Source organism: Leopardus geoffroyi, chromosome C1, assembly GCF_018350155.1.
Source record: "Leopardus geoffroyi isolate Oge1 chromosome C1, O.geoffroyi_Oge1_pat1.0, whole genome shotgun sequence".
Classification (NCBI taxonomy): domain Eukaryota; kingdom Metazoa; phylum Chordata; class Mammalia; order Carnivora; family Felidae; genus Leopardus; species Leopardus geoffroyi.
This window is the reverse complement of record NC_059328.1, coordinates 187,066,770-187,089,238: the sequence shown is the minus strand read 5'-3', so window position 1 is coordinate 187,089,238 and position 22,469 is coordinate 187,066,770. Positions and strand designations below refer to the sequence as shown.

General features: G+C 40.1%; 1 protein-coding gene across 1 annotated transcript in view; it reads right to left on the bottom strand.

The window, feature by feature from the left end:
* Positions 1–22,469, bottom strand: part of AOX1 (aldehyde oxidase 1) — an 87,381-nt gene that overhangs the window by 22,835 nt on the left and 42,077 nt on the right. The window contains exons 23-31 of the mRNA XM_045480674.1: positions 20,151–20,238; positions 17,180–17,266; positions 16,605–16,796; positions 13,751–13,978; positions 9,326–9,421; positions 4,913–5,041; positions 3,123–3,197; positions 2,317–2,369; positions 280–394 (exon numbers count right to left, since the gene is read on the bottom strand). Of these exons, the coding sequence (XP_045336630.1) occupies positions 280–394; positions 2,317–2,369; positions 3,123–3,197; positions 4,913–5,041; positions 9,326–9,421; positions 13,751–13,978; positions 16,605–16,796; positions 17,180–17,266; positions 20,151–20,238 (1,063 nt within the window). The remainder of the gene's footprint in view (positions 1–279; positions 395–2,316; positions 2,370–3,122; positions 3,198–4,912; positions 5,042–9,325; positions 9,422–13,750; positions 13,979–16,604; positions 16,797–17,179; positions 17,267–20,150; positions 20,239–22,469) is intronic.

Genomic DNA, 22,469 nt, shown 5'->3' with positions numbered 1-22,469 from the left:
CCTTTTGACCCCCTTTTCTCTCTTCATCCCCCCCCCACCCCCCACCTCTGGCAACTACCAACCACTGTTAGGAGCAATTCCTTTTGACTACTTCTTTTTAAGTGAAAATTCAGAATAAGCCTGGATCTCTAGATATTCCCAAGGAATTGAAAAAAAAAATACTGTTCTTATTGTACAAGTAGTACATAATGAAATTGGGCTATTTAATGTGCAACATAATTTTGTTGTTGTTGTTGTTGTTGGTTTAATTTGCCAAGAGGAAAGTTATATTTGGTTTACCTTGTGAGCACCTGTCAGGCAGTCAATTTCAACCTCAGAACAGGCTGCTCCATAGACATAGTATGGAAAAGGGTCTCCTTCTCCCTTCTCCCAGTCCATGTCAGCCTTGTATCCCCTGATGGAAGAAATAAAGCCCATCAGCTTGGGGCAGTGATAGCAGTGAGGTTGCAAACAATGTTGACTCATTTTAAAAGTTATTTAAGTTTTAAAGTGTCCAGCTCAATGACTGCACGTCTGACGAGAAGGAACCAGAGGGGCCACAGCAGTGGAGAAAGAATGTGCAGAGTCTACACTCAAGTATTTAGAGGCAAAGGGTCACAGTGTATGCAATTTGCTTTCAAATGGATCAGAAATAACAATATACAAGGAGAGAGAGGGAGGGGGGAAATGATAAAGCAAATGTGACAAATTACAGTAGGTACTTCTGGATAGAAAGGATATATAGTATTCCTTCTACTATATTTGCAACTCTTCTACGAATTTGAAGTACTTTCCAAATGAAAACAAAACAAAACAAAAAACCAAAACAAAACAAAAAAGTTATTAAAGTTTTATGATAGCATTTCATCTTACTGATACTTCAACTGCTTTTTAAGGTTTTTTTTTTTTTAAGTTTATTTATTTATTTTGAGAGAAAGAGAGAGAGCACAAGCAGGGAAGGGGCAGAGAGAGAATTCCAAGCAGGTTCTGTGCTGTCAGCGCAGAGCCCAACACAGGGCTTGATCCCAGAAACTGTGAGATCACGACCTGAGCCAAAATCAAGAGTCGGACACTTAACCGGCTGAACCACCCGGGTACCACTCAACTGCTTTCTAAACTCATTTAAACTGCTACTTGTATTTGCAACCTAGCTAATTATAGCAGCACTGTCATGTGCCTCCATTTAAAAAGGATACCCTTTGTGTTTCAGTTAAGAAGCCAAAAAGAAAGAATCCAACAGGCTGTTTTGGTTCTACCTCCCAGTGTGTCTGTATTCACAGTGTAGAGTTTGAGCTTTTAGCTCTGTGGATTGAGAACCTCAACTGATTTTATCAGCATTCCCAAAGGAACCCTCTAGACTGTGGTAACCAAACTCATTGGGGAATTGATGGTAATTCAGAGCTGGTAAAGTAGGGCATGTGATTCAATGCATTAATGTACAATGGAAGATGTACCCAGCTAGATGGCTGACTTGCTCTCTTCTTGGGTAACGGAACTCAGAAATTTAGAACTCACGTGCAGGGCACTGGGCTGGGCTATTACCTGCCTCCTTCCTTCCTTTTTCATGAGAAATTTCTTGACGGTTCTCTGTCTCTGTGTATGTGTGTGTTTAGTTTGGTGGTTTGTTTCACTACATTGTAAAACTGCTGTCATACACTTCCTGAATTTGACCATCAGTTCTCCTCTTTGTGTTTCACTCAATTAACATGAATTGACTGAGGGCCTCCCACTGAGAGACACTGTACAAAGAGAGGAGCTTCAAACAGAAAGCTTTTATGGTAAAGGAGGGACGATTTGTAAAATTGAGTTGGAAGTTATTTCCAATGATATTTTTTTACTATCCAACAGTGAATAGTAAATAGTGATTAGATGTTCTAAGTCATGTTAAAAAATTAAAAAAAATTTTTTAGATGTTTATTTTTGAAAGGAAGAGAGAGAGCGCACACACATACAAGAGTGCAAGTGGGGAAGGGGTAGAGAGAGAGGGAGACAGAATCCGAAGCAGGGTCCAGGCTCGCAGCTGTCAGCACAGAGCCTGATGCAGGGTTCGAACTCATAGACCGCGAGATCATGACCTGAGCCAAAGTCAGACACTCAACCAACTGAGCCACCCAGGTGCCCCTAAAAAATGTTTTTTACCCAATAAGGGTATTTTTTATTATTTAATATTTCTTTGGATATAGTTCAAAGGCTTACATAAAATCAATTTTAGACTGAGAAGGGACCTCAATGATCACATAATAAAAACTTACTTTACAAAAAAGGGAACTAAGGCCCAGAACAATTGAGTTACCTTATATTTTCTCAGCTAAGTCCAGACATTATTGTAATTTTTACCTGAAGTATCCAGTGGCTGAAAGACTGATTCTTTGTTCAAAAGCAGCTTCTATCTGAAGAATGGGCATATTTAGTCAAAATAAAATAAATACATCATCTGATAGGTGAAAATGAAGGCATTCCCTATATCAAAATTGACATCTGGTTATTGTTGCTGGTGTTTTGTTACCAGTAAAGGAACACATTGTAATATATTTTTTTTCCCCTTAGCTGGTACATTAACAATTTCCTTCTGATTGAGTTGAAATGTCTGAACTAAATAAGGCAGAATCCTGCCACACATCTATGATGTAGGGGCTTAGTTCCCAAAGTATTTTGGGATAAAGTTCTAAATGTTAGAACTTTAGTTAAGTGTGCGTGTTAGTGTGGGATAAGTGTTCCGATGAGATAAGAGAAAGGATGTTGTAAAGTTGGATTAGGTGAGTCATTTCCTTTGAGACATGTTTAATAGCAATTAGGCCTTTTAGTTTTCTTTCTTCCCATTTAAGACACCTTTTTCTTTTTTTGGTGGCTTAGGAAGGCTTGGTCTTTTCCTTTTCTTATTTAAGCAGAGTGGGTAAGGCCTGCTGGGTATTCTTCATGTATTTCCATTCCTCCCCTCAGTGATGCTGTTCCCTGTGTGCTCTCTCACACATACCTGGTTTACAGCATGGAGCAGCTGTCTCAACCTTTTGCGATCCTGCCCTTCTGCAGAAATCCACGCCCAGAAAAACTCTGTGTGGTGCAGCTGTACACTGCCACGATGCTCTCAGCACTGTTTAGGACTGCTTTCTCATTTGTAGTAACAAACAGAGTGGAACACTTACCCAGTCCTCCCATGTACCTCCTGGATTTTTCTTAATGATGGGCTCGAGGCGTTTCAGAAGGATCTGACATGCATTCTTGAAAGGGTAAAGAAGTGCATTCTCATTAGAGAAGAGCCCAATGGTTAGGATTTGTGTGGAAGAATAGTAATCGATAATTGATTAGGTCAGTGAATGTTTATGGAGTGCTTGATACTGATACATTGGGAACACAGAGACAATAACAACACAGTCTCTGACCTTGAGGAAGGTATCAGTTATTGCAGGTTTTTAAAAAACTTCCCTGGTTCACTTCCTGTGAAAATATGGGCTCAGCTGAATTTCTACTTTCAGGTCCTCTTTCTAAGAATATTTGTTTTGTGCTCTTAATTCCTTCTCTTTTTCTACATTTTTGACTTACATCTTCTTTTGTATTTTCCAGCCATTAAAATAAAAGGAACAAAACATCTTATTTTCATTCTACTCTGTGCTTTCCTATCTGCACCAATAACATGCCAATATCCCTCTGGATCTGAAATATTATTCAACTCTCTGTCCATCTTTCCATATGTTCATCCATCCACCATCAAACTACTGCAGTGAAGGCCTTGGCTTTGGGTGTGAAGTGAAAAAATAACTAAATTTGTCTTTATAATAATCTAGATCTGCAAAGTTTCTGATCCTTAACTAAACCTAAAACTCTAGAAGATGGATTAATCTTAGTTTGGGTTGACAACTCCCATACACGCTGAGTGATTCTTATCTTGTGTTTGATCCTATCCAAAATTGGGTCTCATGAATTTGAAGTTTCCCACACATTTGTTCTGAGGGAAAGAGCCTCTGGATTTTAGCCCCTAACAAGTATCCCCACAAAGATAAGATGGATTTGAAAGTGATGCCTCTTGGTAGCATAAGTGCAGTGTTCTGAAAATATGCCTCCCCACAACATCCCAATGGAAAAAGTGGAACGTTTATAACAGAAACATGACAAATAGATATTACTTCAAAAGTACATGCAATCAGATATCTTAATTAAGGAATAGTGAAGTCATAATCTATTCTGAAGTAGTGAAAAAAAAACCAATCAGTTAGAAAACAAGTTCAAAGGATAAGCATGAGTGCTATGGTAGAATTCCACTCACGTAGACACTTTAATTGAACCATATCTACTTGGCTGGGGTTCTGCCTGCTTACCTGCCTGCAAGAACTTGTTTGTGTCAGAGGAAATGTGCCCAGTGCTGAGTTGCATGGTATACCCAGATTTCTTCTTTCTGTGTCTACCAGGGACAGAGACTGCTTGTTCACCAACATCTATTCTCCCCTTCTTCCATAGTAGCTGGGCATGTGGTGCTTCACTACTCCACATTTCCCCAACCTCCCCTGCAGTTAGATGTGGCCTGAGCCTGGTTCTGCTAGTGGATGACCAGTGGAAGTGACTTGCATCACTTCCAGGTGTGATCTCCATGCTTTTTCCCTGATGATGATGCTCAGGGCAACCTTGAAAGCCACATGTTGAAGGTGGAAGAACAGCCATTAACCTCAGAGTACTCTAATGACCAAGCTCTCTCTCTGGACTGGTAGGTATGTAAAAAAAGGGACTTTTGTTGTGTTTGACTCACTGTATTATGTGTCTATTTGTCACCTCAGTTTAGCCTACTCTAACTGGCACCCTCTCCTGATATTTTGGCTATCCTCAGCCTATGTTTAGTGACACAGATGACTTCTCTGAACCCAACAGCTCATGTCTGTATCCAGCTAAGAGAACCAGCAATATGGAAAAAGTGCTGAAGGGAAAGACAGACAGCAGGAAGCACCTGCACGGCTTTGCCATTGACGTCCGAACCAATGGAAGCTGCTGTAGCAATTGTATTCGGTACCGTGGCTGTACTTGTTTCACAGATGTGCATATAAGACATGGGTAGTTTTAATTCACGGCTGGCCACCTATGAGCAAAAGAAATATTTTCACGTCCAGCAAAGTCTTTTATGAAGATTTTAGTCATGTTTTAAATGAAAAAATACTACCATTCTTATTACATCCATGATATACTTGAAAACCTAAAATAAAAGTTAAAACCACTTTTTAGTAGAGCCTTATGCTGGTTATTTATTTATTTAATTTTAGAGAGAGAGTGAGTGGGGGGTAGGGTCAGAGGGAGAGAGAGAGAGAGAGAGAGAGAGAGAGAGAGAGAGAGAGAATCTTATGCAGGCTCTGTGCTCAGCCTGGAGCCTGACACAGGGCTTCATCCCATAACATTGGGATCATGACCTGAGCTGAAATCAAGAGTCAGATGCTCCACTGACTGGGCCACCGAGATGCCCTGCCTCATGCTGATTTTTAAAATGTTTTCTTGGCAATATTATGTAGTGGTTCTTCCATCCAAAATTAGTGTTTAGATGTTAAGTATTTCCTTAACATCTTTATACTTACACTTAGATATTAATTATTTTTATTTTACTTTTTTTTTTTTTTTCATTTTACATGGCTGCAGTGACAGGAAGAGAGAGATTGGATTGACTGGTTCAAAGGTTGGTCTTAAATCTGTTGATATCAGCATCAGATGAATTTGAAATGCCCCTGAGGGCCTGTCTTCTCTCTAGCCCTCATCCCCACTTTAGCTTTGGATTCCCCCTTGTCTTCTATTTGCTCCCTCCTGCCATACTCCTCTAGTATTTGCTGTTCACTGTTTTCTGTTCTTTTTCTTTCAGTTCCTCTAGCAGACACATGTGGAAAGAAAGGCATTTAATCACAATAAATGAAAAAGAGAAAAAGCATTGTTTTGTTTTTTGTGCTCTTTTAATTTTTACAAAACCACTTTCTCCAGATGTCTGCAGTTATGTACTTGTCCTCAAGTGCCAATCTACAGATTAATGCTGTTGTAAAAGTGAGTTTCCCCAGAAAGAGGCAATATGATAAAAAAGAAAAGGACAATTTTGTTGTTTGTTGGTGATGAAGAGCCAAAGGGAATTTATTGCGTCCTATAAGTGGGAAGGACAGAGCCCGTGTCATGTATATCTGTATCTAAGTCTTTATGGTTTCATCAGGATCCTCTTGCTGCCTTACACATTTGTTTTTCTTTCTATGATGGCTATGTTATTTCCAAGAGAGACATGCTTCCTCTATGGCACAGGAAAATTGCCTCTGACAACCCCTGGCTTATAACATAGGAACTAAACAACCACAAGAGAATGATAGTTCTTTTCTACCAGGACCTACACATCAGTCCCAGGAAAGGATCTCGGTCTCATGCCTTCCTCCTGGACCCATCCTTGCAGCCAGTGGGTTCAGGCACCATGACTAGCCAGACCTGGCATGTGTACCCATATCTGTGCAGTTGGGGAAAAGAGGGAGATGGGGCTAAAAGGTACCAGAATTGAGGAGGCCTTTAGGAATATATGGAATGTAGGTCCTGTATTCCAAAGGAGATAAGGGGCTGGATAGTCAAAAGCTGTGGATGTGTACATAATAATCTAACAAGTTTGTCAATTTATTTATTTAATTTAAAGAATTATTCTTTTTTTCTCTTGATTTCTCTTTTTTTTCTCAACTGCATGATGGCAGTTGATGAAATACTTGTCCTTACTTGTCCAATAGTGTATTAGCAACCTAATATTGTCGTCCAAACTTTAAAAATCATACATACTGGCCTCAAAATAGAAATTCCGACTCTAGTAAGCCTGCATGGCACAACTACCACAGTGTTCCAGGGGCCCATTAGTGATGTTTTCACTAACAACAATCCCCACCCATAAAGCCTGGCCAAGCTCCAGGTCTATTTGTACATGCATGGAATTTCTGCCACCTCAGACATTCTATTTGATATGTACGAAGCTTTTCAACCAAATAGTCAAGATCTTAGGGCTTGAATACAGGGGCCATCATATATCTTAAAATTAGTGCCACATGTCATTCATGTCAACAATGTATAGAGAGATTAACAACTGACTTTCACTATTTGTAGACAACACGATACTCTATGTAGAAAACCCAAAAGGCTCCTCCAAAAAACTGCTAGAACTAATACATGAATTCAGCAAAGTCACAGGATATAAAACTAATGTACAGAAATCTGTTGTATTTCTAAACACCAATAATAAAGCAGTAGAAAAAGAAATCAGGGAATCAATCCTGTTTACAACTGCACCAAAACCAATAAGATACCTAAGAATAAACCTAACCAAAGAGGTAAAAGATCTGTACTCTGAAAACTATAGAATACTTATGAAAGAAAGTGAGGAAGACACAAAGAAATGGAAGAACATTCCATGCTCATGGACTGGAAGAACATTGTTAAAATGTCTAAACTACCCAAAGCAATCTACACATTTAAGGCAATTCCTATCAAAAGACCACCAGAAATTTTCAGATAGCTAGAAAAAACAATCTTAAAATGTGTATGAAATCACAAAAGGCCCCAAATAACTAAAGCAATCCTGAAAGAGAAAAGCAAAGCTGGAGCAATCACAATTCCAGACTTTAAACTGTATTACAAAGCTGTAGTCATCAAGGCAGTATGGTACTGAGACAAAAACAGACACATAGATCAATGGAACAGAAAAGAAAACCCAGAAATGGACCTACAGCTGTATGGTCAACTAATCTTTGCCATAGCAGGAAAGAATATCCAATGGAAAAAACGATAGTCTATTCAACAAATGGTGTTGGGAAACCAGACAGCAGCATGAAGAAGAATGAAAATGGACCACTTTCTTACACCATACACAAAAATAAATTCAAAGTGGATGAAAGACCTAAATGTGAGACAGGAAACCATCAAAATCCTAGAGGAGAACATAGGCAGCAACCTCTCTGACCTCGGCCATAGCAACTTCTTACTAGACATGTCTCCAGAGGCAAGGGAAACAAAAGCAAAAATGAACTATTGGGACTTCATCAAGATTAAAAGCTTCTGCACAGCAAAGGAAACAATCACAAAACTAAAAGCCTACAGAATGTGAGAAGATATTTGCAATTGACATATCTGATAAAGGGTTAGTATCCAAAATTTATAAAGACTTATCAAACTCAACACCCCCCAAAAAACAAATAATCCTATGAAGACATGAATAGACATTTACCAAAGAAGACATCCAGATGGCTAACAGGCACATGAAAAGATACCCAACATCAGTCATCATCAGGGAAACACAAATCAAAACCATGATGAGATAGCACCTCACACCTGGCAGATGGCTAAAATTAACAACACAAGAAACAACAAGTGTTGGTGAGAATGCAGATCCCTCTTGCACTGTTGGTGGGAATGCAATCTGGTGCAGCAACTCTGGAAAACAGTATGGAGATTCCTCAAACAGTTAAAAATAGAACTACCTTGTGATCCAGCAATTACACTACTAGGTATTTATCCAAAGGATATGAAAATACATATTTGAAGGGGTACATGCCCCCCAATGTTTATAGCAGTATTATCAACAATAGCTAAACTATGGAAAGAGCCCAAACGTCCATTGACTGATGAATGGATAAATGAGATGTGGTGTGTGTGTGTGTGTGTGTGTGTGTGTGTATATATATATATATATATATGTATATATATATACATATATATATAGTGTATTATGCTAAGTAAAATAAGTCTGTCAGAGAAAGGCAAATACTATATGATTTCACTCATATTTGGAATTTAAGAAACAAAACAGATGATCGTATGGGAATGGGAAAAAAAGAGGGAGAAAAGGAAACAAACTATAAGAACTCTTTATGATAGAGAAGAAACTGAGGGTCAATGGAGTGGGGAGAGTGGAGGTGGGCTAAATGGGTGATGGATATTAAGGGGGGGAATTACAGACCTGTCATGTTGAGCATGGGTGTTATACATGAGTGATGAATCAGTAAATTCTACTTCTGAAAACAATACTACACTATATGTTAACTACAATTAAATTTTTTTTAATATTTATTTTTGAGACAGAGAGATAGACAGAGTGAGAGCAGGGGAGGGGCAGAGAGAGAGAGAGAGAGAGAGAGAGAGAGAGACAGAATCTGAAGCAGGCTCCAGGCTCTGAGCTGTCAGCACAGAGCCCACCGTGGGGCTTGAACTCACAAACAGTGAGATCATGACCTGAGCTGAAGTCAGATACTTAACCAACTGAGCCACCCAGGCACCCCTCTAACTGCAATTTAAATAAAAATGTGAAAACAAAGTAGTAAGTATAAAAGCAATTTTAAAAACAGAGAGATTAAGGACTTAATTTTATTGATCTTACCTGCAGCATTTTGGTGTGAATACCTTGTCCCAGTTCGTTGCCTCCATGTGTGACCAATACAGACCCATCTGTGTAGATATGAACAAGTGCAGCTGCCTAGTAAAACAACCCAGAAGGCACAGCTCAGTGCAAGTTTAGTGAGGTTCAATTTAAAAAATGAGTGGTGAAATACCAGTCTCACAGAGTGAGGAGGGTCACAGAGGCAGGCTTTCCTGGTGGGATTCTGAAGCTTAGTTCTGTTTTGTGCAAAAGTCACCTGTAGGGGCGCCTGGGTGGCTCAGTCGGTTGAGCGTCTGACTTCGGCTCAGGTCATGATCTCGCGGTCTGTGAGTTCGAGCCCCGCATCGGGCTCTGTGCTGACAGCTCAGAGCCTGGAGCCTGCTTCAGATTCTGTGTCTCCCTCTCTCTCTGCTCCTCCCCTGCTCATGCTTAGTCTCTTTCTGTCTCTCAATAATAAATAAAAACATTAAGAAAAAAAAAATTAAAAAAAAAAAGTCACCTGTAAAGAACGTTCCTATTTAGGAAACTTGTTTTAATAGGAGCCCCTTTGGATACCCAGGAGTTATGAGTATCGGTTCCAACTATTTGAAAGTCGATTCCCTGATTAAAATCTCTGGCTGACCACTCAGCTAACTAATTAAACATTTGTTAGGTACCTGACACGTGTTATGTGCCAACCTGTGCTCAGCTCTGGATGTACACAGATGGGCAAGATGTGGTTCTTCCTCAACAGTGTAGTAGCTCACACTGTAATGGGGGGACAGGTTGGAAAGCAGGTCATTATAATGCAGAATGATTTGTGAGATAATGGGCATGGCATAAGGGGCTCTGGGGACCTGGGAGGACAGATCCAACTGCTTTTGAGAAGCTTGGGGAAGGAATTCCCCAAAGAGACAACTGAATGGAATCATGAAGGGAAGAAAGGTTCATCACTGGGCAAGTTGGGCAAAAATTCCCCATTGTCTGTAAGGGAAAGCATAGCTCTTTATTACAATATGAGGCCTTTTAGGATATGGTCTCTTGTACTTTCCCAATTCCATTGTCGTCTTTTCCTGCTTTGGCTTACCGCTGCTCCCTCCTGACCTGTGCTCATGCTTATGCTATTCTTACTTCCTGGCCCGCTCCCCAGCCTTCAGATCCACACCTATAGTCTCGGTTCTGTTAAAGTTTCCCCCACATGCTTCTCATTCCCATCTTGGAAGGACCAGTTACCTGCTTCTCTGCACTTCCTCTTACGGGGTGAACTGGGTTGATTAATGTCTCCTGCAAATTCCTGTCCACCTGGAACTTCAGAATGTAACCTTATTTGAAAATATAGTTTTGCAGATATAATCAGTTAAGATGAGGTTATAGTGGATTAGGGTGGGCTCTAAATTCAATGGCTAGTGTCCTTATATAAGGCTGTGTGAAGACACACAGCAAAGAAGGCCTCATTAAGATGGAGGCAGAGATTAGAGTGATGTGGCCACAAGCCGAGGAACACCAGGAGCCACCATAAGCTGGAGGAGGCAAAGAAGAGTTTTCCTCTGGAGATTTCTGACGGAGCATTGCCCTCCTGACACCTTGATTTTGAACTCCAAGCCTCCAGAACTGTGAGAGCACAAAAGTGTTGTTGTAAGCCACACAGTTTGTGGTACTTTCTTGAGGCAGCCATAGGAAATGAATACAGGGGGGTGACAAGCTCTTCTGTGTGAGTCTCATGGTGGAAGGGCACCTGGTCTCATTCAAGTGTGTGTCCTATAGAGAACTTAGAGCAAGTCTGAATCACAGAGGCACTAAATAAATGTTTGTTGAATTGGACAAATGGAAATGTTTCATTTCAGGAGGAGGAGGAGGAAAAGGGGGAGGAATTAGGACTTTGTTCTGTCTGGAGATGCCTGGAGGCCCAGAATAGCTTGGAGGAGCTTTGGGGCACCCAGGCTTATAGATGCTAATAATAGTATTTATCACCATGGGCCTTTTGACTCCCTCTTGATAATGCTCCCAATGCCTAGTTTGGAGAGTAGGTGTTCCAACTTTGTGAGTCATCAGCTGCCCTGAAATAATACATTTCAACTCCTAGCCTGGTGATTCTTGGGTGCATCAATTTGGAACTCTGAAGAAACTGGAGACCTTTCAAACAGAGCTTTAAAATCATTGCTTGGTTTAAGGATTTGTTGTATGTGTGGCAAGATGAGAAGTTGGCTCCCATGACTGATGGTGGAGAGTAGACTGTGTTATAGACGAGGGGCAGCCATAGAGGTGCGGGGAGGTGTTTTCTAATACAAAATAAACATGTGGTCTTTGTCTCTGATTTTTGGCACAGAGGTCCTAAAACCCTGGGAATTTATTATTTTTTGTTTGCTGTTCAGATGATTCTCTGGGGAAACATAGACAGCCTGTGGGGGGGGTGGTGAGAATTGTTGCCAGAAAAACCAAACATGTGGTTAGAGGGTTCCAGCCTTCAGCCCCCACCCCTACCTTCAGGGAGGGGGGAGGGACTAGAGATTGAGTTCAATCACAATGGCCAATGATTTAATCAATTATGCCTATGTAATGAAATCTTCATAAAACTCACAAACAATGGGATTGGGGAGCTTCTGGGTTGGTGAACACATCCACAAGCTGGAGTGAGAGGGCATAAAAGCCCCACACCTCTTCTCCCACACCTTGCTTTATGCATCTCTTCCATATGGCTGTTCTTGGATGGTATCTTTTGTAACAAATTGGTAATAATTGTAAGTAAAATACTTTCCTGAATTTTGTGGTTGTTCTAGCAAATTATCAAACCTATGGGAGGTGGGGAGTGGAAAACCCCTGATTTTGTAGTTGCCTGGGCAGAAGTGTGAGTAGCTTGGGCACCCCACTTTCACTGGTGTCTTAAGTGGAGGCAGTCTTATGGGACTTAGCCCTTGATCTGTGGGGTCTGTGCTAACTCTGGGTAGTTAGTGTCAGAATCGAATTGAATTGTTGTATGCTCAGTTGGTGTTGGAGAATTGATGCAGAAAAAACACAACATTTGGTGTCAGAGAAAAAAATCACACAGGCAGATATCTAGAATCTTTTACACTCCAGCTGTTAAGTCAGTCCCAGCTTGTAAGTGTGACAGTTAACCTTCCTGCACCTCTGTAGAGAATGGGCATGCTGGACCTGAACAGTTCTGTGACTCAGGAGGCCAGGGAGTCTCATCCTACCTGCTGGAGGAGTCCCAGTCCTGAGAGGTGTGCCTGAGATCTCCTGAGGGAGAGGCGTGGGCTGCCTAGAATAACTACACAGCGTTTCAGGAACCCTGCCAAGTGCTTTATATTTATTAGCTTTTTGAATCCTTATCAATCCTAAGAGAAAGGATTATTATTCTCATTATATAATTAAGGAAGCTGAGGCTCAAAGAGGTTAAATAATTTGCTTGATATCACTCAGCTAGTAAGTGGCAGGGCAAGGATTTCTCAGGTCCACCTGACTCCAGTTAATTAGGGTTTGGAGGCAACTTCTTTATTCCCTAAGAAGGATTTCCTTGGACAGGGCAGCTTTTGTGGTGTGTGCATGTGTGTGTGTCTATTGGCTGCTAGTAGTTGGATGTAAATGGAAACATGCTTTCAGTGGTATACACATAAGGGAGATCTAGTGCATTTTTAGATTTAGATTTAGATCTAATGCATATAAGATCTCTTCAGTTGCAGAGTCTCTGCTTCTGGTGGAAAATAATGGGAGGCAACATTTCCCAGTTTTCTAGACAGCTTTCCCATATTTGACCCATTGGGATTGCTGGGAAGACTTGTCTGTACCAGTCTTGTGTTATTTAATGGTCTCATCTATTTGCCACCTTTCCTCCTCACCTTCTGGAGAGGGCCTCTGAATGACCTGCCTCTTCCTTTTGCAAACCTACCTGGAAGGATTTTTGGACCACACTTCCCTATTTCCCCATCAGAAATGACACATATTCCTGGGAGAAGTGGCTCAAAACAGCCAGCTGGTCAGGGCAACATGCAGTGACTTCTCTGCCTAGACTTGGGGGCATTGAGGAGAACTGAGATATCTGGGGGCACAGACCAGGAGAGGCCTCCTTCCTGCCTAAGCCATAACCCTGGGCTCAGAAAGCTCAACACAATGGGCCTTGTGGGCTCTTGTTCCCTTTAGAATAGGGATGATTCAGGGTTGGGTAAGGTGATGGTCATGGTCACTGCTGTGCCTTGGCAGTTATGCTGGGGCAGTTCTCAGGCTTGCTGATGCCATTTTCTGCCACTGAGACATTTTTCTACTGCACTGTGTTGAATGTGCTTGCAGAGAGGGGGCTGCTCAGGAGAGTTCTGTACATTTCTCCCACGTGCTGAGGGAGGGAGGGGCTCAGTGCCTGGGACATATGACACTCTCCCAAAATCACCAAGAGCTGATTGGGGTAGCAGTGCATCTGACATGAGGGTTATTTTCCACATATAAAAGCTTTACCTGATGATAGCTTGTTGCAGCAAAGCCGACTGAAAACTTCATGGGGATAATTGCAATGCCTTTCTTTTTCCAATAATTCTTCTTGTTAAACTCTTCCACTTGTATTCTTCTGCTATGAAAGGAAGACTTGTCCAGACACTCATTCCAACATCTTATTAGGGTCTCAGGGCTGAATGCTTGTTTGTAGATGGTTTTATCAACTGTTTTGTACATGTTTTTCTCCCTAATCTGAAATGGGTGAGAAGCTGAGTCAATAGTTATGGTAAGATAGAAACTGACTGCAAAATAGATACTTGAAAAACTTCCCCATTAAAAAGAACAAACTTTGGTGGGGAGAAGACAGGGTGTATCTTCTTTCTTTGAACAGCATGTGGTTTTGCAAAACTAATGGGGGTTATTTCTCATCTCTTCTTCAATGTACCAGTCAGGGCTTCTCCCTACCTGAGGTTAGGGGTAGTAATTGGCCCCTGAAGGGCAGTAGGAAGGAGGGGCTGAAAAAAAGCAGATATTCCTTTTTTTCCTACAATGTTCAGAGGATGAAGAAGAGTTGGTAGATTGTATATAAAAGCAAGGATTTATTGTCATAACTGAAGATTTGTTCTGATAGAGAGGAATTGCATTGCAGCTAATAACAAATGGCAGATCTTCTCTAAGCCTTCTGATTGACTTTGGAAGGTATGGTCAAATCTTTTTAAAAATGTATTTGAATATGGGTGTGTCCTATGTCCTAGAAGCCTGCAAGATTTGACAAGGAAGGCAGCCTACTGAGATACGCTCAGGAAATTTTCATTATCCGCATTTCACTCTAGTAACAATAAAAGAATTATTATTATCAACGGTAACATTAGAATAATACTATCCAGTTTATGAAAACAAATACTATTCAGTTTATGAAAACAAATACTATCCAGTTTATGAAAACGAAGTGCTAACTCATTTGATTCTTGCAGAAATCTATGTAGTGAGTCATATTGTCCTCATTGTATAGATAAGGAAACTGAACCACAAAGAGGTTGCCTTTCCTTGTTCAAGTTGTTGCATTTGCCTGGACTACCTTCCCATTATCTATGCCTATTATTCTTTAAGGCCTATCTTAAGTGTCATCTTCTCTGGAAAGTTCTTCCTGACTCTCCTCCCCTCAAGCCAAAGTGATGTCTTCCTCCTTTGTACCCATAGAACACTTTATGTGACTTCTCTGAGGATAACTATTGTCTTCCTTGTAGAATATATAGGTGTTCTCTAGTGTGTAGAAGTACCCTGATAATCACAAACCCAGTCGTCCTCTCTGTTGAACTTAGTGGCAAAGGGGTTCAAAGGGCATTATATAGAGAGTGCTTTCTGGAGCAGATGGACTATATTGGGGAAATGAAAAAGAAGCATAAAATGTAGGCTGGGGTCTACTTGAAATGTGTGAGGGGCAAAAAAGTGTTATTAATAATTATCTCAATTGCCAGTGGCTGCCTCTCTCTGGCTTAGCATCCTGTATATACTGTGCACCTTCTAGGATACTGTACAAAATAATATTTTTAGAGGGCATTCTTTTGGCAGTGTATCTCTTCAAAGTTTTCAATAAATTTATCCTAAAGATATATACAATGGAGCAAAAATACATCTATATTTTGGTACGTGTGTACCAAGATGTTTCTTGCAACATCATTTCAATAGCCAAAAATGGGTGACAACATAAATGTATATCAATAGTGGGGTGCCTAAATAAATCACGGTAAGTCCACATTACATAATACTATTCAGTTATGAAAAAGAATGAAGTGGTTCATTCTCCTGACACAGGAAGATGCTCATGACCTACTGTCAAGCAGAAAAAGTAAGGTGCAGAATAATATGTTTATCATAGTTTCATTTTGGTAAATAACTGTCTATGTACATATATATTATATATCAATATTTATGTTTGTTTATGTATGTGTGTATGAATACAGAGGGCTGGAAAAATAAACATAGAACCATTAACAATGGTTGTCCTTGACTAATAGGGATGATGGAATGAAGAAGGGGACATTCACTTTTTACTTTATTTATTTACTTTATTCTTTTTTAAAAGTTTTTGTTTTTTTTTTTAGTTTTTAAATTTTATTTACTTATTTTGAGAGAGAGAGAACATAAGCAGGGGAGGGGCAGGGAGAGAGGGAGAGGGAGAGACAGAATCCCAAGCAGGCTCGGCACCATCAGCACAGAGCCTAATGTAGGGCTAGAATTCACGAACCATGAGATCATGATCTGAGCCAAGATCAAGAGTCAGATGCTCAACCAACTGTGCCACCCAGGTGCTCCCATTTAAAAAAAATCTTTTTAATGTTTATTTATTTTTGAGAGAGAGAGACACAGAGCATGAGTGGGGGATGGGTCAGAGAGAGAGGGAGACACAGAATCCGAAGCAGGCTCCAGGCTCTGAGCTGTCAGCACAGAGCCCGACGCGAGGCTTGGACCCACAAACCACGAGATCATGACCTGTGCTTAAGTCAGATGTTTAACGACTGAGCCACCCAGGCGCCCGTAGGTGCCCCCACTTTTTGGGCCCCGGGTTGGGCTCATGCTGACAGTGCAGAGTCTGCTTGGGATTCTCTCTCTCCCTCTCCCTCAAAATAAATAAAATAAACTTTAAAAACAAAAAGTAATTATTTTTGTACAAATTAGCAAAAAGAAAGAACCAGAAAGCTTTTTGCATAAGGAGGTAGGAACATAGTGGAGTCATTTCCTTCAGGTAGCACTTAATTTATATTGAATTCTGAACCAGGACTAATTTGAGTGGTTCTTCTATGGTTTTTCTTTCTATGGTTCCCTACCTCATCTGATTCTTCACTAACCTTGGTTACGACCTTGATTACAAGCTTACCTCTTCTGGCAGAAGGCCACATTTGGCTGCCACAGCTGTGATGCAAGATTCTGTTATCAGGGTTCCTTGTGGGAAGCCAAATCCGCGAAAGGCCGTATTGGATGGTAAATTTGTCATGCATGCCCGGCCCCGGAATCTAAGGTTGCGGATTTTATATGCATTTTCCAGCTTTAATATAAGAAATTCTGTTACCTAAAGTAAAAGGAGATATTTATATTTATATATATATATATATACACACACACACACACACACATATATGTATATGGCATTGGTATATATACATATATATTACATATATATATGTAATATATATGTAATATATATATGTAATATGTATGTAATGCCATATATATATATATATGGCATTGATATATATATATATATATACATATATATATATATATATATATATATATATATGGCATTGCTTTTTTTTTTTTGTAAAAGTCAAGTATAGTCTAACTGTTTGTGGAACTTGATAAGTACTTGAAGAAACATGCTCCATAAAGACTCACCTAGAAATTCTGCATTCTATTCATGATTAGGGATGGTGCTAGTTTCTGATCACATACCTGCTCAGAGTCATCCAGTGTGCATCCTCCATTAATGAAACACTCAATGTCTAGAGCTTTGATTCGCCCGTTGTTCATGAATCCCACCTGTCACCAGATGATGGACATTTTATGATCTGTTTAAAATTAACATGCCAAGTTCAAGTCACAGCCCAGCTCCACTACTGGGTGGGATTGAAGACAGACTCTGCTCCTGTTTGCTTGGTGGTGTGCCACACCTGGCTATCCCCTTGATTTTCAGTGCTTGGCTGATAAAGACCTCCTCTGATCTGGACTTTGCTGAGCCTATCCTTTGAACATGTGATTTCCCGGCTTTGCAGTCAGTGTGGAATTCCAAAGTCCTTGCTTGCCTCCTGGTATATAATTGCTACCCTCTTCTTCCTTATTTCTGGCAGATTCTCCTTCACTTTTTACTAGTTTTCCTTCGAATTTAGTCTGCGGTTTCTCCCCCTTGTGGAAAAGTCTCTGTAATTCCAGAGTGCGTGGGAATGAATCACAGTGCATCTCAGAAGCAGATGCTGGGGAATGGATAGAAGAATGGCTGCTGCCATTTTAGGGAGCTGAGGAAGTGCTTTGTGATTGGTTAAGGATGTAACAAATGTGAACTAGTTATGCTGTTCTTTTTGGGACTCACAGAAGCACTCTGTATTTTTCTGAAGTTGTCATTCTCTTCCCACCCACCTAGACCAGTTGGTCTGCACAGCACAGACTGAAAAGACTGTTGTAGTTCTACCAGAAAAGGATTGGCCCTGGTCCCTTTGCCTTTCTGAAAATGGGCACAGCTTTTTGGTTACTATCACCTATGGAAATACTGGATAACAAACCTGAGCACATGCAGGAAAATCCACAAATTCAGAATTCACGGTAATTTTGACAAATGCTAGGCTGAAGTTTACCTTTTACTTTTCATGAAGAAACAATTGCTAAGCAGAATAGCTCTTAGACTATTAAACTGTTTAAAATTTTTAAGGATTTTGGAAGAACTTGTTCACACATAAACATCTATTATGCTAATTTATGAATAGCTCTGAAAAACTGAGCAAAACTGTGTTAGCTAGGTTTGAATGAGGATCTCTATCTATCCATCCATCCATCCATCCATCCTTCCATCCATCTACATACACACACATCACACACACATATATTACTACATTGAAAGTAAAATTATATTTCTCTAAAAATAAAATAAAACTTGGATTTTCCAAAGTATATTTTCCTCATTTTAGTCATATTTTATATTACCATAATTACCAAAATATTCAACATCTAGAACCTTCTAAATAAGTACTAGTACTAAAACAGTCTCACAACTGTAACATAAATAAAGCCTGATTTATAATGGGCCAAAACCAAAGAACTCAACAACCACCATAACAACACAAACTGCCCCAGTCCCAGAATGTGGCTCTACATTGTTCTTGGTACTAGAAGATAACAACAGTTGTGAATATTCATTTCTTTGCATTTGAAGGCCAATAAAAATTTTAATGGCCAACTGTGTTCCTTTTCTCTCTAATTATAAAAATTACTAATGCCAATGGAAGAAATTAAATGATGCTGTGGTATGGATTTATAATCCAGGAAATATAATAATTTAGTAATCTAAGGCAATGACAACCTCAGGTAGAAAATCTAGCTATACATACACTATAAATAATTCCCAGATAGAACACATTTGAATAGAAACATTACATTAGAACTATCCTAAAAACTCAGTCACAGATTTGAAAAGTACTATTGTTGTCAACTAGATGTTAACAGAATTTTTTAAAATATTTTATTATTTTTATTTTTTGAGAGAGAGAGAGAGAGCAAGAAAGGGGCAGAGGGACAGAGAGAGAGAATCTTAAGCAGGCTCCATGCTCAGTGTGGAGCCCTACATGGGGCTTGATCTAGCAACCCTGGGATCATGACCTGAGCCAAAATCAAGAGTCCAATGCTCAACCACTTGAGCCACCCAGGCACCTCAAATGTCAGCAGTGTTTTTAATGGTATTTATGCCATAGTTGTATAAAATGCAATGAGCATGGTTTGAAACAATTTAAAATTATTTCATTGTTAATGGATACTTTTTTTCCCATTTGCAAGGAACTTTTGTAACACTTTCATAACAATTTGGCTGAAACACTTGTAAAAATGATTATGTAGTTAAAATGGTAAAATTGTTTCCAAACATTTCAAATGCAAAATATTTTAATAGTCAAGAAGTTTTGGTATAACAAATGTTTGTAGCTTCTTTCATTTTTTGTCTTTGGGGAACCACTAACAAAAATCTTATTCCTCCATGAATGTTTTTATCATTTGAAATTGTATTTTTATCATCCAGTCTATACTAGATGTATTAAAAGTTCCTCATAAAATTTGTGAGAATTCAAATGTTTGAGAGAGAGCGAGAGAGAGCGTGTGAGCAGGAGAGGGGTAGAGAGAGAGGGAGAAAGGGAGAGAGAGAATCCCAAGTAGCAGAGCCTGATGTTGGACTCTATCTCACGAACCATGAGATCATGACCTGAGTTGAAACCTAGAGTCAGATGCTTAACCTACTGAGCCACCCAGGTGTCCCACTCATTTAATATTTTATTTTATTTATTTTTATTATTTTTTTCATTTAATATTTTAGATAAGATTATTGTTTGTTTTTAGAATTTAGCAAAATCAAAATAATAGAAAATGATAAAAACCACCAAAATAAAATGAGGTATTTTTAAAATCTTTTTCTTATTATTATTTTATTTATAATTTACATCAAAGTTAGTTAACATATATTGTAATAATGATTTCAGGAATAGAATTTAGTGATTCATCACTTACATATAACAATCAGTGTTCATCCCAATAAGTGTCCTCCTTAATGCCCCTTGTCCATTTAGCCCATCCCCTTACCCAAAACCCCTCCAGCAACCCTCAGTTTGTTCTCTGTATTTAAGAGTCTCTTAAAATGAGGTATTTTAATAGTTTCAAGTTTAATACTCACTTTATATTTTCCAAATAATGGGTGTCTTCCCCCAGTTATTAACATATCATCTTCACGATCAAGAACAAGACGAATGGGACGACCAGTTCTAAAGAAAACAAATCTTAGATTCTCTACCCATTCCACCCACCCATTCATCCATTCCCCTATTCATCCATCTACCCATCTAGCACCCACCCACCTATTTATTCAACCCCTCACTTAATTATCTACCCAACCATCCATCTATCTACCTTTCTGCCCATCCATCCTGCATGCATTCTCCCACCCATTTATCCAGCCATTCATTTAACCATCCATCCATCCCATATATATATTGAGCCTATAACTCAATAGTTGGAGATCTAGCTAAAGTGATTAATGTCACATGCCAGTTAACTTGTGTTCTTAAGGCTTCAGATTTCATGCTCACCCAGATCCAGCCACTTTGCATATCTCCACCATGAGTTACAAAGTTGAAAGAATGTGAATAGATAAATGCATACTTAACACAACTGTAAAAACAAGGCCAAGTACTTGTCTTTAGGATGCTGGGTTAGCATTTTCATTTTCACCCAGGAATGCTATTATGCTGGACAAGTTGGGCCCTTGGATAGCTAGGAGCTTCAGCCTTTCTGTATCTCCAGGGCAGTAGTTCCCATACTATGGAGTGTAGAAGAATAGTCTGGCATGCTGACAAAAATGCGGATTCCTGAGCCTTAGCACTAGGACTCTCATTCAGTACATGTAGGGAGGGGCCCCAGAATTGGCATTTTTCTCAGTGATTCTTTTTTTTTTTTTTTTAACGTTTATTTTTGAGACAGAGAGAGACAGAGCATGAACGGGGGAGGGACAGAGAGAGAGAGAGACACAGAATCGGAAACAGGCTCCAGGCTCTGAGCCATCAGCCCAGAGCCCGACGCGGGGCTCGAACTCACGGACCGCGAGATCGTGACCTGAGCTGAAGTCGGACGCTTAACCGACTGAGCCACCCAGGCGCCCCTCTTAGTGATTCTTATGAGCTACTTTCAGGTACATGTTGAAAACTACAATTCTGGCACAAGGTTTCCTGTTTTTTTGTTTGTTTGTTGTTTTTTTTTTTTTTTTTTAAATGGTGACGACTACCTGGAGCATCAGTTAAATGTAAAGTTTCTGTGTCTACTCTCTGGTGCTTCTGATTCAGTGGGTCTGGGGTGGGGAGGCAGGAATTTCTACAAGCATAGGAGGCATTTATTATTATTATCATTATTATTATTATTATTATTATTTGAGAGAGAGAGAGAGAGAGAGAGGCAGAGAGAGAGGCAGAGAGAGAGGGGGACAGAGGATCCGAAGTAAGCTCTGTTCTGACAGCAGCAAGCTGCAGGCTGGACTTGAACTCACAAACCACGAGATCACGAGCCCAGGACGTTCAACTGACTGAGCCACTCAGGCATCCCTAGGAGACTCTTATTATCACCAGTCTGGGAACACTACTCTGGGGACTACTTAATGCATGCCAGATGTGTGCTAAGGTGGGGTTATAGCTTAAGGCACTGGTTGCCACACTTGGCTGCACAGTGGAACTACTGGGTTAGTTTTAAACTATACTGATGCCCGAATTGGATGGGACAGCCTAGGCACTGGGACTTAAATGCTCACCAGATGACTCTACTGTGCAGTAATGCTTGAGAAGTCTTAAAGGCACAAAGCCTGTTGGGAGTATGATGAACCGATTAACCCTTCTGGGTACTTGGTGGGTGTGAATAGAGACGTTCATTATGGAAAGAAGTGGAGATGGGATTCAGATCTTGTGATTTCCTGTCTCTCGTTGCAGAATGAGACACACATCTGAGTGCTTTAGGACCTAGCTTTGAACTACACAGAATTTGTCAAAGGAAGCAGGACCTTTGAACTTTGCAGGCTGATTGGGGCTCTGACAATACTTTGTAACTACCAAGAAACAGCCATAGAAAATGAACAAGAAACAGAAAAGCCAGCAACTTGAACAACATGAACAGCAAAGGAGCAAGCCTTCTGGTTGAGTTAGCCTGGGAACTCTCTTTGAGGATATCATCTATCATTAAGCAAACATTGACTAGCCAGCCCTTCCAGGTGCAGAGAGGCAGAGGGTGGGAGCCTTTCTTTCCTCATGCCACCCTGACTGCAGCTAGAGTAGGAAGGGAAAGTGGGGGAGGAGCCTCCCCCTTGGCATTCCACTTAGGCAGGAGACTTGCCCCACCCCTAAATAGGTCACCTTTCCTGAAGCTCAGGGACAGGGCAGCCTCAGCCTTGGAGCTGTTTAACTAATAATATCACTTTTCTTTTTTATAGCCTGTGTCAAGTCCTAGGTGCATTTGA